Raw genomic sequence first — 14,744 nt, forward strand, 5'->3', positions numbered from 1 at the left:
GCCGGACGCCGAGATTACTCAGGTTTCAAATAAACTTGTTGATTGTAAACCTCGAACCTCTTATTATCTTCTGTAAGGATCTCTGTATCTAGAGACAGTTGTGCTATTATATGGAGCATCCAATCCAAGTTCTAATGTGTTTCAGCTTGCAGACTTCCTTTCTATGTAGAACTCTCCAGACCTTTTAAGATTTTATGCTTTGCAAAGTGTTGTCAAATCCATGATCCAATATAACCTCAAAACATCCCATTTTACAGAGTGGGAAACTGAGAGATAGAGAGAAAAAATGTCCTGCTTGAGATCTCACCCAAGTTAGTGGTGCCAGGACTTGAATCAGCTTCTCAGAAGCTGAAGTTTGGGGGAGTCTCCCCCTCATGGGATTGGGAACTTCTTGGGGGCTGGGACTGGCACTTCTTTGAGCCCCCGTTGCCTTGCCTGGTGCCTGACACAGTGGAGCAGATCCCAGTGTGAATAGTATCCTAAGTGTGCTTCACCACGGTTCCACTGAATCCTCATATTAACCTGCAAAGGAAGTACTATGAACTCCCCATCCTGTGTGTGAAGATACTGAGGCACAGAGAGGTCAAGGAACTTGCCCCAGAAACCACAGCTGGTAAGCAGGGCAGAAGGGGATGAACCCCAGAGCCCCTCCTCTTCGCCCAGGAAAGGTGTACTGAATCAATATGGCTGCCCCTGCTCAAGACAATACCCAGACAAGGTTTCAGTTCAGACCTTGCCCAGCATGCCTGCTGCCCCAGGAGGGGAGAGTTACCAGTCGCTGGCATCCACAGGCTGCCCTGGTCCCCCCAAGCCACAGTGACAGCCACTGGTGAGGTGGCTAAGGAGGGGTCGCTTCTCCGTGGCCTGCTTGCGAATGCCATAGAGCTCCAACAAGCAGGCCCGGCTGAGCACGAGCCCTAGGGAGAAGGAAAGAAACATCAGTAAAATAAAGATGGGGATGCCGCCACCACCACCATGACCCACGACCACTGCTGCCAATAGCCCTTCAACAATGAGCTTGACAGCAACTGCCGTGTGTTCCACAGGCTGGTCTCTACATGCCAGACAGGGTGCCAAGTGCCTTCCAGGGGTCTGTCATTCACCCCTCACAACACCTTGTGAAGACAGCATGATAATTCCCATTTTATAGGTAAAGAAACTGAGGCTCAAAGAGGTGCAGTGACTTGTGCCCAAGATCCTACATCCAGGAGTCAGGAGACCCTAAGAGCTGGCAGACCTTGTATGCGGGACCCTGAGCCCACACTCTTGACTACTACATTAGAGCATTTTTCCTGCCAACTTCTCATGTAGTACATTTTCCCCATGGAGTCAAGATGGATGTACTGTTGTATATCTTGTTTTATTCACCTTTCCATTTAACATGAGCTTTTTCACCCTGACCACTTTGGTGTCAATGGGGAACTGCAGGCCAGTGTTGGTGAAGAAAATTTTTCCTCTACCCTCTAAGGTGTAATGCACGGGAGCGTGCAAATTAAACTAACAAAAGACAGATTAACAGGAGAAAAGCCACATGATATTTATCAATATTGACATGCACAGGCGTTTACAGAAAAGAAGTGAAACTCTGAGTGATGAGACTCAGGGGATTCCTTTTTAGCAAAGGAGAGAGAGTTTGGACTTCAAGGAACATAACCTGTGGGGAAATGACTAAGAGCTATATGAGGAAACTAATGGAAGAAAGGCTATTTTAGAAAAGTCTGTTTATGCAAACCGATCTGGATGTTGACTCCCCAGCTTTGATGATAAGAGCTGCCCGTCTCTCCAAGTACAAGGGTTGGGGGCACCTTCCTCAAAGGGAAATTGGTGTCCTGCTTTGAGGCAGATAAGGGATGGGCAGGGAACTCTTCCCACCATCTGTGGATTCTTAATTGCCTTCAGCTCAAAATAATTTGTATGCAAAGTGGCATATTCTGGGATGGCATATTCTGATCCCTTTTGAGGGCTTGTTGCAAGAGAGTCACAGAGGCTGGCTTAGCGTGGGGGTCTCCTAGCTCCCAGTCCAGCACTCCGTGACCCCCTTCTTCCCCTGCTGTGCTTGTGCTCCCCAAGAGAAGACTGTGCGTTCCTCCTTCCTTGTCTCCAGGACCTTCTACGGCATCACCCAGCTAGTGTCCCCCCCTACCCCCCACCTGGCTTGGGCCTCGCCAGAGAAGAGGACAAACAGTGCTGCTTACAGAGCACCTGACCTGCTCCCTCTCTAGTCCCTTCCCGTCCAGAATACATCCAGGCGAAGGTGTTCTCTGCGTGGAGCCTGGGGGATCTCAGCACCTCTCCCATGCTCGCTAGTTGAGCCAACTATTGATCATGCACTTTTCTCTCCAATAAGAGTTTTATTTCCATTGCATTTACTTTTATGGTCACCTTCTGTGGATGAGAAGTGATACTGGTTTTCACTATACCAGAGTGGAATTAATTTCCTTCTTAAATAAATTTGTTTAGGTTAAGAAAGGTTAAAAAAAAAAAGAAGAAGAAGGAAATTAAAATATTAAACCAAACATCTGGATGGTGATGTGTGAAAGGCTGGGGTTTGGGAGGCAGGATCCTTCTCCCTCCTGCCTGGCAGAGGAAGCAGTGGGGCCTGATAGAACGGGGCTTGCATGGAGTCTGATCTAGAAGGTGGGTCTCCAATCTTCCAGCTCACTGAGCTGTGCTGGCACAGGATGAACAAACCTTGGTACTAATGGGCTGGTCAGCCCCACGACTGGCCACGGGGACAGATTCTGCCTGCTCTGGATGCTGGCCATAAGGGAAGTGGGCAACGGGGACCCGATGATAGAGGGGAGCCAGCTTGCACCCTTTTGGAAGTGTAGTCCTGAGCCAGATGCAGCCAAATCTCCAGCAGCGCATCCTAGACTTACAGAATCGGATCTTCTGGGTGTGGGTTCTGGCCCAAGAACCTGCCTTTTAAACACTCTCTGCCAGGGGATTCTTGTCCACTGTGAAGTTTCAGAACTGCCCCCGATGGGAGCGCACCATCCGGGCTGGAGAGGGTGGAACCCAGAGGCAGATCTTGGCGTGGTCTGACCTCCCGTGCCCAGCCTCTGCCGCTTCTTGCTGAGTGAATTACCTCGGGCAAGATATTCTACTTATCAGAGCCTGTTTCCTCCCCCAGAAAAGAAAGTCAAAATACCCATCTGGTGGGGGCAGGTATAATGTGATCATGTGTAGAAGATTCTTGGCACCGGGGAACCCTGAAAAACGGCATTTTTCCATCTCCCTCTTAAGAAGCCAGAAGCCACCTGGCTGAATTATTTCCTCTTCCTTCTGCTCTGTGGTTCCCAGACTTGGGGTTTTGGGGACTGAGGTGGGATGCATTCTGCAGGCATCCACAGAGCCAGGCCCTGTGGCAGCCTCATCTTGGGGCTGGATCCTTGATGGGACAGGAAAGCCTCACCCCAGGCCAGCCCGGGCCCGGGGGACAGGGCTCCAGAAGAGACAGTCTCCCTCGAGAATGGTCTCTGACCGCAGGGAGGAGGGGCGTGTTCTTGGCAGAGGGAGGGGGCTGATTTCTGATAGTTCTGAGGGAGGGGCTGGGAGGTGATAACGCACACCCGCTTTCCAATCTAAGATAAACAAATGGCTGAATGAGTGATTAAGAAAACCAACAGAAAAGGTAAGCAGAGAACTGAAATAAGGCAGGGAGACCGAGTCAGGGTGGGAGGTGGTTGCTTTAGGTGGGAGGGCAGGGACCTTTCTCAGGGAGTGACTGGCAGCTGAGCTCTGGATGACCGAGGAGGCCAGTCTTGCAAGGAGCCCAGGGAAGTCCATCTGGGAGAGGCCCCTAAGCCAGCCAGGCTTGGCCAGGAGCCTAAAGCAGAGAGAGAAAGGAAGGAAACTCTCCTCCACCTTGCCTTTTCTGACCTGCTTTGAGTTTTCACAAACTACTTTAAAACTTCTTTATTTTAAGTGGAAAAAAGAAAAAGAGGACCCCCAAGCTCTAGAGCCAGCTGGGTCCTCACTCCTGTTGTCCAGGCTGCCCCGGTGAGGTCAGCTCCGGGGTGACCTCAGCGGTGAGCAAGGACGCCTTGCACCCCAAAGGAACACCCCTAACGCCCCCTCCAGGGGGCACTGACACAGGGGAGACGGGGCATAGGAGCAGTCCCAGCTCAGAGATGATGTGTGAAAGGAGCATGGGTATTTGGGAGAGGCTCCTGCTGGGAAAACAGGCAGAGTCGTGGAGAAGGCAGCTGCCCATCGTGCCCCCGGGCTGGCACCTACCCCCACTCCCCAGCCCCTGGAGGTCGCACCCTGGGTCCAGGAGGCCTGGGGATTGGATTCAGCGGTGGGATTAAGGGCTCCCAATGGGGGGGCTCTATCTGAGCACTATGGTTACCATCAGTACGATATTACCCCCCCACCCCTCTCCCTGGCTGCTTCCTGCCTTGCCACATCCCCCTCACCTCCTTATCCCTGGGTGTGCCTCTTGCCCACTAAGGGGCACCCAGAGCTGATTCACCAACTGTCCCCAGAAAGAGTGTGGGAGGTAGGGTGAGACATGGCCCTGGAGCCAGAGAGAACTGGGTTCAAGTCCCGGCCCTGCCACTTATCAGCAAGTGACTCACCCTCGAGTTTCAGTCTCTGCAGCTGGAAGATGCAGGTGACAATACTATGCCCCAGGGAGGTGAGGGGAGCGGGTGAGTAGGCACCCCAGGTGTTCAATGTCGGCTGTTCCGTTCTGGCTCCCCCCCTTCCTCCCCGCCCTGTGGTTGTCCCTTTGTGAGTCTGACCCCGGAAGGAACAGGAAGCACAGTGACTGTGTCCTGTCTGCCTCCTACCTCCAGGCTACTTGAGAGACGGGTGTGGAGAACAGAAGCTGCCGGTCAGTCTCCCCTTCCTTCGTGCCTCTTACCCAATTCCAGGAATTGGAAATTGGCCCAGAATGAGAACTCACAGGGTGGGGGGGGGGGGTCCTGTCTTATTCTGCAGACTCAGTGCTGGCTGCTCTGAGACCCCATCTGCCCATCCCACCTCTTGGTCCAAAGTCCCATGTCTTTACCAACCTGGGATTGATTCATTCATTCATCATTCATTCATTCATTCATACCAAATAAGTATTGATCACCTACTCTGTGACCCCCAGGCCCTGCACCAGGTGCTTAGCTCACAGAGGGGAGCACCACAGGCACGGTCCTGCTCCTGACCCAGGCCTGGACTTGCCCACCCGAGGCCATCCTATCAACAACCCCAACAGCTCTGGTTGTAGCCACTACCCGCCACTCGGGGACATTAACCCTGTCTCCTCTCAAGGGTAAATGAAACCTGAGGAATCGAAACTGACCAGAGTAATCCCATCACCTTGAAGCACTAGGGTTTAGGGTGATCAGTCCTGCGGGGGAGGTCTGCCGGGTGGTGGCGGTAGGGCTCATTAAAAACAGACACGAAAGGGACAGCATGTTCTCTGCTGGATTTATCATGTCCAGGTTTGGGGTCTGGAGCACAGCTGCGGTTTGGAAGCTGGGATGAGCCGCCCAGGGGCCCAGCGCAGCACAGCGAGGGTGGCCAAGAGTAGGAGAGACACCCAGTGAGGATGACATCACCACGCCACCGAAAAGCCACCATACCCCTCACATGACACTTCTTGTCATGTGAGGTCATAAATGCCCTCATTGTTGAAGTCCATCAAGTCACAGGAAGTTCCTGACCAGTACAAATGGGACGGGGAGGCTGCCAGGGAACAGAGTGGGGAGAGTCTGGGGTGGAATCCTGGCTCTGCTTTTGCTGGTCGTGGGACCTCGGAAGTTGCTGTCCCCATTCTGAGCCTCAGGTTGTAAAATAGGGACAATAATGCCCCTACCTGCCAACACTGATCTTGTCACCATCACAGGGCCTGGCACACAGGAGCTCTAATGGACAAGTGGGGGTCACCAGCTCTTGAATAAATGAACATGGTGCATCAGAATCTAACTGACATGGCTTGCACAGTCATGTGGAAGGGAGAGAGGAAATGGGTGGAAAGAAGGGGGACATTGATTAACTATTTTCTTCTGATGTATCTTGATTTCAGCTGTGGTCATTACATAACAACAAGAGCAAGAGTACTGCAGGTAACATTTAAAGAGGCATTACCGGGGCGCCTGGGCGGCTCAGTCAGTGAAGCGATGGACTCCTGGTTTCCGCTCAGGTCATGATCTCAGGGTCATGAGATCAAACCCCGCGACAGGCTCCATGCTTAGCACAGAATCTGCTTGGGACTCTCTCTCTCTCTCCCTCTGCGCCTCCTCCCTGCTCTCTCTCTAAAATAAATACATCTTTTTAAAAAAATAAAGAGGCATTACCATGTGCCGGGCACTGTGCTAACAGCTTCATACACATAAATCTTGTTTAATCTGCTGACCTTGTCTTATTTTCTTCTAACTTTCATCTATACTTTGCGTGCGAGGAAACCCAAGATTCCTTAGGTGAGGTCATATGGCTAGTAGGTGCTATGACTGGAATTTGAACCTAGTGCCATGGTTCTTAATTCCAATTACCCTGCCTCACATGAACCCCTTAGCTTCATGTAGAAGTAGGAAAGTTCTCTGTCAGCTGTTCACTTACATGTGTGACAGGCTGGAGGGTGTGAGTGGCTCCTGGTGCTCTAGCCCTGTTGCTGGAGACACAGCTAATCACATACAGATGACAGATCCTTATATGGAGAAGCCACCCATCCATCCATCCACCCACCCACTCATTCATCCACCCACCTATCCATCCATCCACCCATCCATCCTTCCATCCATCCACCCATCCATCCATCCACCCATCCATCCACCCAAGTATCCATCCATCCACCCATCCATCCATCCAACTATCCATCCATCCACCCATCCATCCATCCACCCATCCATCCATCCACCCATCCATCCACCCACGTATCCATCCATCCACCCATCCATCCATCCAAGTGTCCATCCATCCACCCATCCATCCTTCCATCCATCCATCCATCCATCCATCCACCCATCCATCCTTCCATCCATCCATCCACCCATCCATCCTTCCATCCATCCATCCATCCATCCACCCACCCACCCATCCATCCATCCATCCACCCATCCATCCTTCCATCCATCCATCCATCCACCCATCCATCCATCCCAAGTCAGTTTCCCCAGAAGCTGAGTCCGAGACAGGATTCTTGTGCAAGTGGGTGATTTACTGAAGGCGTGCTCTCAGGAGAAACCTGTAAGGCAGCAGGGGAAACAGGCCAGACCAGGGTATGAAGCTAAGCAAAGAGGTGTTCTAGACGTCTGGCCTCAGCCTGATCCCACGAGGAGCTCTGGGGCATGCAACGTACTGCCCTGGTGGTCCTGCATGGAGGTTGGGGCCGGGCAATTACATCCTTCTGGTACTACACTCTCTAGTCACTGGTTAGAGGTGGGCTTCCAGCAGACAAAGAGGAGAAGGAGACAGATGTGAGCATGTAGCAGCCAACCATCTGGCTTAGCTGGGGGTTCGGAGACGGGGCCAGGAGGGGATCTGGTTGGGGCACCAGCATCTGCCACAACCTCCATCCATGCATTATGGGCTCATTTGTCCATAAGCATTAATCGAGCACTTGTTATTTTGGGGAGCAGAGGAAGCAAAGATGAGAGACAAAGCCCCCGTCCTCCAGGAGCTCCAGTCCAGTTGGAGGGGATTGGAAAAGGCCAGGTATTACATCCCACTCAAGATCAAACCTGGTCGATTACAGACCCATAAAGTGCTATGCGGGTTTGGAGGAGGGAGCAAGCCCTCGGAGCTGAGGAGGAGTCAGCCAGGGGAGGCTTCTGTTGCTTGTGGCCCTTGGACCCCAAGGGGCCTAGGTGGGGCTCGGCCACCTGGGGACGGCAAGCGGAGCACTCTGCAGAGGTCCCAGCCTGAGAAAGCTTCTGGAAGCAGGAGAGGACACACCGCATGCGCGTGCAGACCTGGGCCTGGAGCAAGAGGACCAGGCAGCTTCACCCGGTCCCTAGCTCAGGAGACATTCGTGGAGTCCCTTCTTGGTCCTGGGTACCGCTTTGGTGCAGAGATGCAACTGAGTCCAAGACAGTCATGGGCCCTGCCCGATAGGACTGCCCAGCTGAGTTTGGAGAATGGCATAACGCTGGGCAGTGCAGGCCCCAAACTCCGTGAGAGGTCCTACCAGGGGTGGGGGTGGTGGGGGGCTTTGGGTTTTAAGAAGTAGAGCCACGTGGACAGAAGGATCGACACTGCCCTTCAGAGAGGCCACCCTGGCTGCAGCTTGGACAGTGTGTCAGACGGGGTGAGACTCGGCCAGGGGGCCTGTCGAGTGGCAGTGGCAAGGGGGACCCGCCCACCATGGACCCCAAATCCCCACCCCCAACACCTGTGGCTTCGGCCCAAACACCATCCCCAGGGGCTTCCTGGCCTTGGCTTCTCCGCAGATCTCAATACATGCTCAGAAGAGAGCGGCGGCCTCGGTCAAGAAGATTTGGAAGGTCCAAGAGCAGGAAGGAGGGTGGGGCGTGGTTGAGACCCTCCCCGGCCGGTTCAGGGGGTCAGATGCTGGGGCAGGGGTGGAGCACCAGAGCCAGAGATGCTGAGGAACGGGAGGGAGTAGGGGGCAGCGGGGTGGGCCCCTGCTAGCACATAGGGGTCTGGCCTTTGCAGCGGGGCCTCCAATAGTAACGCAGGTGCTTCTGGTAGGTGTCCAGGTTCTGCTTCAGGCAGAAGGCCACCTTCTTGTCACAGGCGCACAGCTCCTGCTCACACCAGTTCCCCTTGTTGGCTGCAGGTGGAGAAGGGGGCTCAGTGTCCGTCCCCTCCTGACGCAAAGCCCAGGGCGGCCTTAGGGTCCCAGAGGGAGTTTCTGAAGGCAGCCCCGTCCTTGCTCAGCTTTCGAGTACCCTTCCCAGCTGCTTGGACTCTAGCTGCATGACCCTGGGCACAAACCGTGACCTCCCTGTTTGTCTTTGCTCCTTTATTTATTCATCCATTTAATAAACAACCGAGCACCCATTCTGTGGCAGGCCCTGGGGGGACAGGACTGACCCGAACGGATGCGTGCAGTTCACACTCCCGTGGGGGCAGCAGATATTTGAGAACCACAGAAATGGGGATCACAACCTGTTCCTTGCAGAAGGAAGGGATGATGCAGGGGCTACAGGACGGTAAAATAGGGGGACCGTACTCAGCGTCAAGAGCCATTTGAGCTGAGGTGGGAAGGTTCTGCTCCCCCCATGGAAAGCTGGGGTGGCAGAGGGGAACTGTTCCAGGCAGATGGAACAGCATGTGCAGAGACTGAGGCCGAAGGGACCTTGGGGCATCAGTTTCATTTTCTGTACTTGGGGTGAGGGTAGGTGCTGCCTTGGGGCTGTTGAGAGTACTGAAGAAGCAAAGCACTTAGCACACAGTAGGTGCTCAATAAATGTTGGCTATTATTGTTGCATTATTACTATTTAAAGATTTTATTTATTTATTAGACAGAGAGTGAGAGCGAGCATGAGCGGGAGGAGGGGCAGAGGGAGAGGGAGAAGCAGACTCCCCGCTGAGCAGGGAGCCCGACACGGGGGCTCGATCCTGGATCTCTAGATCATGACCCGAGCCGCAGGCAGACGCTTAACCGACTGAGCCACCGAGGCGCCCCTGTTGCTATTATTATTAAACCTTTAATGAACAGGGACTGATGTGACGAACCCACTTGATTCCCAGCCCCGGGAGTTGCCCGCTGTCTCCAAGCATGGACCCAGGGCCAGGGGGGACCTGAGGTCTAGCCCAGGCTCTGTCACCTGCAGCTGGGTGACCCTGGGCAAACACCTCTTCACTCTGGTCTCACTTTCCTTGTCTATAAAATGGAGATCATCAGGGTGGTGCTGCTCCTGGCTGGGCCGCTCTGAGGACTGTAACGAAGTAAGTTGTAACAGTGATATCTTACGTAGTCCAAGCGATTTATCGAGCATGCACTTGGCAGCAGGTATGTGCGAGGCTCATTCTGTCTGCTCTCGTTTTAGTTCTTGAATTAACTTTAGGGGGTAGAATACTGTTATCATCCTGAGTTTACAGATGAGAATATACTGATGTTCAGAGGGTGTTCAAGGTCACACAGCTGGTTGATGGTGGCTCTGGGATCCAAGCTGAGGTCTGCCAGCCTTCCAAATCCTAGAGGGGTCAAAAGCCCCACTGGACTTCTCCATACTCCCAGCCCCAAATTCCTCCACAGCCCCGCTACTATCACTGGACACATGAGAAAAACAGAGAGGTTGAGCGGCTTGTGCATTGTCACACAGCGCATGAAGGCAGTAAGGGCCAGAACTCCCTTCCTTCGCCTCTAACTCCAAACCTGAGGCCCGGGCACTCACAGCACTGGATGTCCCCATGGGAAAAGGTGTAGTCATAATGGTCTGTGTGGACACGGCATCGGTGCTTTCTCAGATGAGTATAGCAGCAGTCATGGTTCTGACAGCACCTGGAGGGAGAGGACAGGAGGAGGGACGGGCAGGGAGTGCGGCTGCCCAAGGGTAGAAACCGAGTGCCCTCCTTGGAGGAGTCAAGGCCGGCAGGGTTATGGTCCCGCTAGCTAACGCCTCTTGAGTGCTTTCTATGAACCAGGCATGTGTTTTGTCTGTGAATATTCTCCCAATCTGCACTACCATCCTATGTTGGGGGCACTAGGGTAATCCCCATTTCACAGATGAAGAAACAGACTCAGGGAGGTCAAGCCACATGCCCAAGGTCACACAGCCTGTAAGTGGTGGATGAGGGGAGTGCCCTCCCTCCTGGCTGATTCCCGGGGGGGGATGTGGTAAAGATTGAATGAGACAGTGACAAAAAGAGGTAGGAATTAAAAAAAAAAAAAAAAACAACAAACAGTGTGAAATGGCAGCAGAGAGTGTGTGTGGGTGTTCTAACTAGATCAGGGGTTGGAAGTGCAAAGGGCGGGGGGCCTTCAGAGACTCTGCAGAACCAGCTAGAAGGCAAGCTCCAGGAGGGCCGGGACGGTACCGGGCCTCAGCAGAGTTCCCTAGCACACAGCACAAAATGAATTCACGGAATGAATACATGGAGGAACAGGAAATGGGAGAGTCCTGGGGTGGGGGCAGGACAGGACAGCCACCCGTGGCCCTGCCTGCGAAAGGATTACCAGTCTGTGGCATCTTTGGGTTGGCCTTTGCCCCCAGGTCCACAGTGACAGCCGTAGGGCCAATAGGAGATGATGGGTGCCTTCCCGGTCACTTGTTTGATCATCTTGTTCAGGTTCAAGATCCCGCCCTGGGTTGGAATCACACCTGCCAGAGAGTCCAGCAACAAGGAGAGGACATGAACATCAGAGGTCATAGGCCTGGCACTTGTGCCTGGTTGGACCAAACCCGTGACCTTGGATAATAAAATGACTACAACCACCAAAGCTATTAAAAATATAGCGATAGTGAGTGCTTATTACGGGCCTTTTTTTTTTTTTAAGAGAGAGAGAGAGAGAGAGCAGGGGGCAGAGGGAGAGGGAGAAGCAGGCTCCCTGCTGAGCAGGGAGCCCTACATGGGGCTAGATCCAGGACCCCGGGATCATGACCTGAGCCGAAGGCAGACACTTAACCAACTGAGCCACCCAGGTGACCCTATGGGTCTTTTCATGTAGTAATTTATTGACTCCATTCAACCCATGAGATAAATACTCGTTTTTTTCCCCCCCCAATAAATATACTTTCTATCTTGGTACATTCTAGATGTACAGAAAAGTTGCAAGGAGTTACAGAGAGTTCTTATACACCCCTCACCTACTTTCCTCTGATGTTATGATCGGCTTACATAATTACTGTATACTTATGGGAACTAAGAAACTGACATTGGTACAAGAACCATGTTTGATACCCACTTCATAAATGTGCAGCTTGAGCCTCGTACCGGGTCACAGTGGCTGGTACATGGAGGAGCTAGGATTAAAACCCGAAGCAGTTTGGTGCCATTCCCTGCCTCTTCATTGAGTTCCCATTCTGTAACAGGAAGACTCACTCTTTTCCCTGCACCCCACGCTGCCCCTCGCCTCCCTGAGACAAAACTGCAGATTAAAGCACCGTGTGGCTCACCTGGGAGGCAGTGTGATTTAGAAATCAATGATTTTCATGGATATTTTTCACTGTAGTCATAATTGCTACTCATTAGAATTGGTCATAAGGGGATTTTATTTTATTGGAGGAGAGGAATGCTTAATGTTGAGATAGGAGAAATAAAATATATGAAGTTGATGAATTCAGGGGAGAGCCTGGGAGGAACAGACAAGTTAAGGAGACCGAACTGTGCACGTGTACAACCTCGAGAGACGGTCCGAGGACACAGATGGAGCTGAGTCTCAGGGAGACGTGGCCAGGTGGGGCCCTTCGAGTGACCTCATTATGGACCTCCCCTCCCATTCCCAGGTAAATGGTGTTATAATGGAAGCTGTGTGCAAATGAAGTAAATAGCAAAGTGGGAGTGAGCCCCAAATTGGGGGAGGGGTAGGTGGGAAGAGGGGGTTTGGGAGGGGCTCGAGCAATGGGCTGCAGCTAAAAGTGACCGGGGGTGTCCGGTACTTGCAGGTCTGTTCTGTCCCCAGTGTGTGTCCCCTCAATGTGCAGGAACCCACGTTGTCACTCCTGTTTGACATGGTGGCTCCAGCTGTAAAATGTTTAAGAGAACCCTTGCTAAGCCTTGAGGGGACTAATGACCCATCCCAGGCCCACTGGAAGCCCGGATTCCGTGATGAGGAACCTGGAGGCAAGCCACGGCAAAGAGAGTTACCACCCACCTGTGCACCAACCAGGGACCTGAATTCAGACTCTTGCCTTTCTGGTCTACCTCGTCCCTCTTTCCACCCTAAAACTGGCCCTTTCCATGTCAGCTTCACAATACACAAATAAACTCACACTTGAATGATGCAGTTTTCCTTTGCCAGGCAAGCAATAAGTTTAGCTTTGATTCCAGAAGGCTTTGGGATGGTAGTCTTATTTCTTATAATTTTATAGTGAGGCGAAACCAGCCCTGAGATACCAAGGAGCTCCATCTGTGGTCATGAGACCTTTGGTGAACTGGCTTAGCTTGTCAGTAATTCCTGTCTTGGTAGCTCTTTCTATCCTTCGCTGGCACTGAGGGGGATGGGCCCCCTTCCCCCAAGAGTTAGCACAGCTACCAGCTCATCACGCATGTGCTGTGTGTTAAGCTATTGTTTGCTCGCTATTACTTACACTTGCTAAACACTTTGGATACATTTTTTTTTTGGATACATTTTCTAAGTAAAGTCCTAACAACCTTATGAAGAGGGTGCTATTGTGTCCATTTTACAGATGAGGACATAGAGAGGTAGGGTGATTGGCCAAGGTCATCCTGACAGGAGACAGCATTTGAATGCAGGTTCACCTGTATATTTTATCTCTACAGTGTATTATTGCTTCTTTATGTCTGAGAGATGAGTTTTTGTAGCTTGACTGCAATTTCCCTGATGGTTTTCGCTGTAGCCCTGGATATGTGTTCTTCTAAAAAATTTGGTAGTCCCAGAATTACATAAAACCACATTTTAAAGTACAAATCCTTTCTAACACTACATACTCGGATGGATTGAGAAACAAAAACACCGATTTGCTAGCAACCACGTTTTTACATTTGATCTGCGGAAGATTGAATGGAAACTGCCCCATCTCCCACCACTGTCAACAGGACCCTCTTCCCAGGTTCAAGGGAGACAATGAACATGAAAGAAGGGGTTCTAAAAGTACACAGTGCTGTGTGTAAATGAAAGATTGTTATTATTTGGTCAAGGTGACAGAGGGGAGCAGGGTGAGGTGGGGAGATACCTTTCTGTAACTTGTGTCCAAAGTACTGTAGGCATCTGCTCAGCCAGCCCCAGTGTCTGAGCCTCTAGCTGCTCATCCTCACTGCAGACCAGTCATGCTGCACAGCAGGGCAGCCCAGAGCTCCGTGGCTGAAGCCAGGGTTCTAGGGGACCAGCTGCTGCTGCTGGCTCCTTGCAGGGGCAAGAAGGGTTGAGGACTGGGGGGCCAGAGCAGTGGGGATCAGAGTAGAGGCTCAGTCTAGGAAGGACATACAGCGCCTACTCACATCCCGCCTTCCCTTCCCAGCTGTGGGTCCTGTCCCACTCACCAGCAAACACCAGCAGGGTGCACAGCAGGGGAAGCTCCATGGTCCCAGAGCAGAGCAGTGGACACAGCTGCTGGAAGTCCCCTTCCATCCAGGCGGCCTCTTATATCAGAGTAGCCCCACCAGGCCGAGCCCACCCCTGTCCTTCCCAGCTCCGGCACCGGGGCACGCTCTTTCTATTTCCTGTTTCTAGCAACCGGGGAATTTTATTGTTTTTATTTTTAATACCTGTTTTTTTTTTTAACTTTTTAATTGCAAAAGGAACACATTCAGTGGAGGAGATTTGAAAAATCACAGACAATAAAACAATTTAAAAATTGCTTGTGAATCCAGTACACACCATTTGCTTTTTTTTTGATTGAAATATATTTGACATATAACATTGTGTAAATTTCAGGTGTACAACATGTTGAGTGGATACATTTATATATTATGCCATGACTGCCAGTATAGCAATAATTAGTACCTCTGTCACGTCGAATAATTATAATTTCTTTTTAGTGGTTGGAATAAAGATCTAATCTCTTAGCAAGTTTGATGATTACAATGCAATATTGTTGTCTGTGTTCACTAGACTGTGCATTCGATATCTAGGACTTATTTACTACTTGCTGCAAGCTTTTACCTATAAACAATGTCTGTCTTATTTTCGCTCCTCCCTGTCTCCTGGTAACCAC

At 51.7% G+C, this 14,744-nt stretch overlaps 1 protein-coding gene across 1 annotated transcript; it reads right to left on the minus strand.

Moving 5' to 3' along the window:
• Positions 1-8,585: 8,585 nt before the first annotated feature.
• Positions 8,586-14,110, minus strand: LOC110574729 (group IID secretory phospholipase A2-like). The gene is made up of 4 exons (XM_021683520.1): positions 14,071-14,110; positions 11,084-11,228; positions 10,302-10,408; positions 8,586-8,731 (listed from the first exon to the last, which is right to left on the minus strand). The coding sequence occupies exons 1-4, from the start codon at positions 14,108-14,110 to the stop codon at positions 8,586-8,588; spliced, it is 438 nt and encodes a 145-aa protein (XP_021539195.1).
• Positions 14,111-14,744: the final 634 nt, after the last annotated feature.

Source organism: Neomonachus schauinslandi, chromosome 4 (assembly GCF_002201575.2).
Source record: "Neomonachus schauinslandi chromosome 4, ASM220157v2, whole genome shotgun sequence".
Lineage (NCBI taxonomy): Eukaryota > Metazoa > Chordata > Mammalia > Carnivora > Phocidae > Neomonachus > Neomonachus schauinslandi.

Coding starts and splice junctions, on each gene's coding strand:
- LOC110574729 (XM_021683520.1), bottom strand. CDS start 14,110: ATGGAGCTTCCCCTGCTGTGCACCCTGCTGGTGTTTGCTG. Junction 11,229..14,070: donor CACCCTGCTGGTGTTTGCTG/GTGAGTGGGACA, acceptor ACTCTCTGGCAG/GTGTGATTCCAACCCAGGGC. Junction 10,409..11,083: donor CCCAAAGATGCCACAGACTG/GTAATCCTTTCG, acceptor CTCTCCCTCCAG/GTGCTGTCAGAACCATGACT.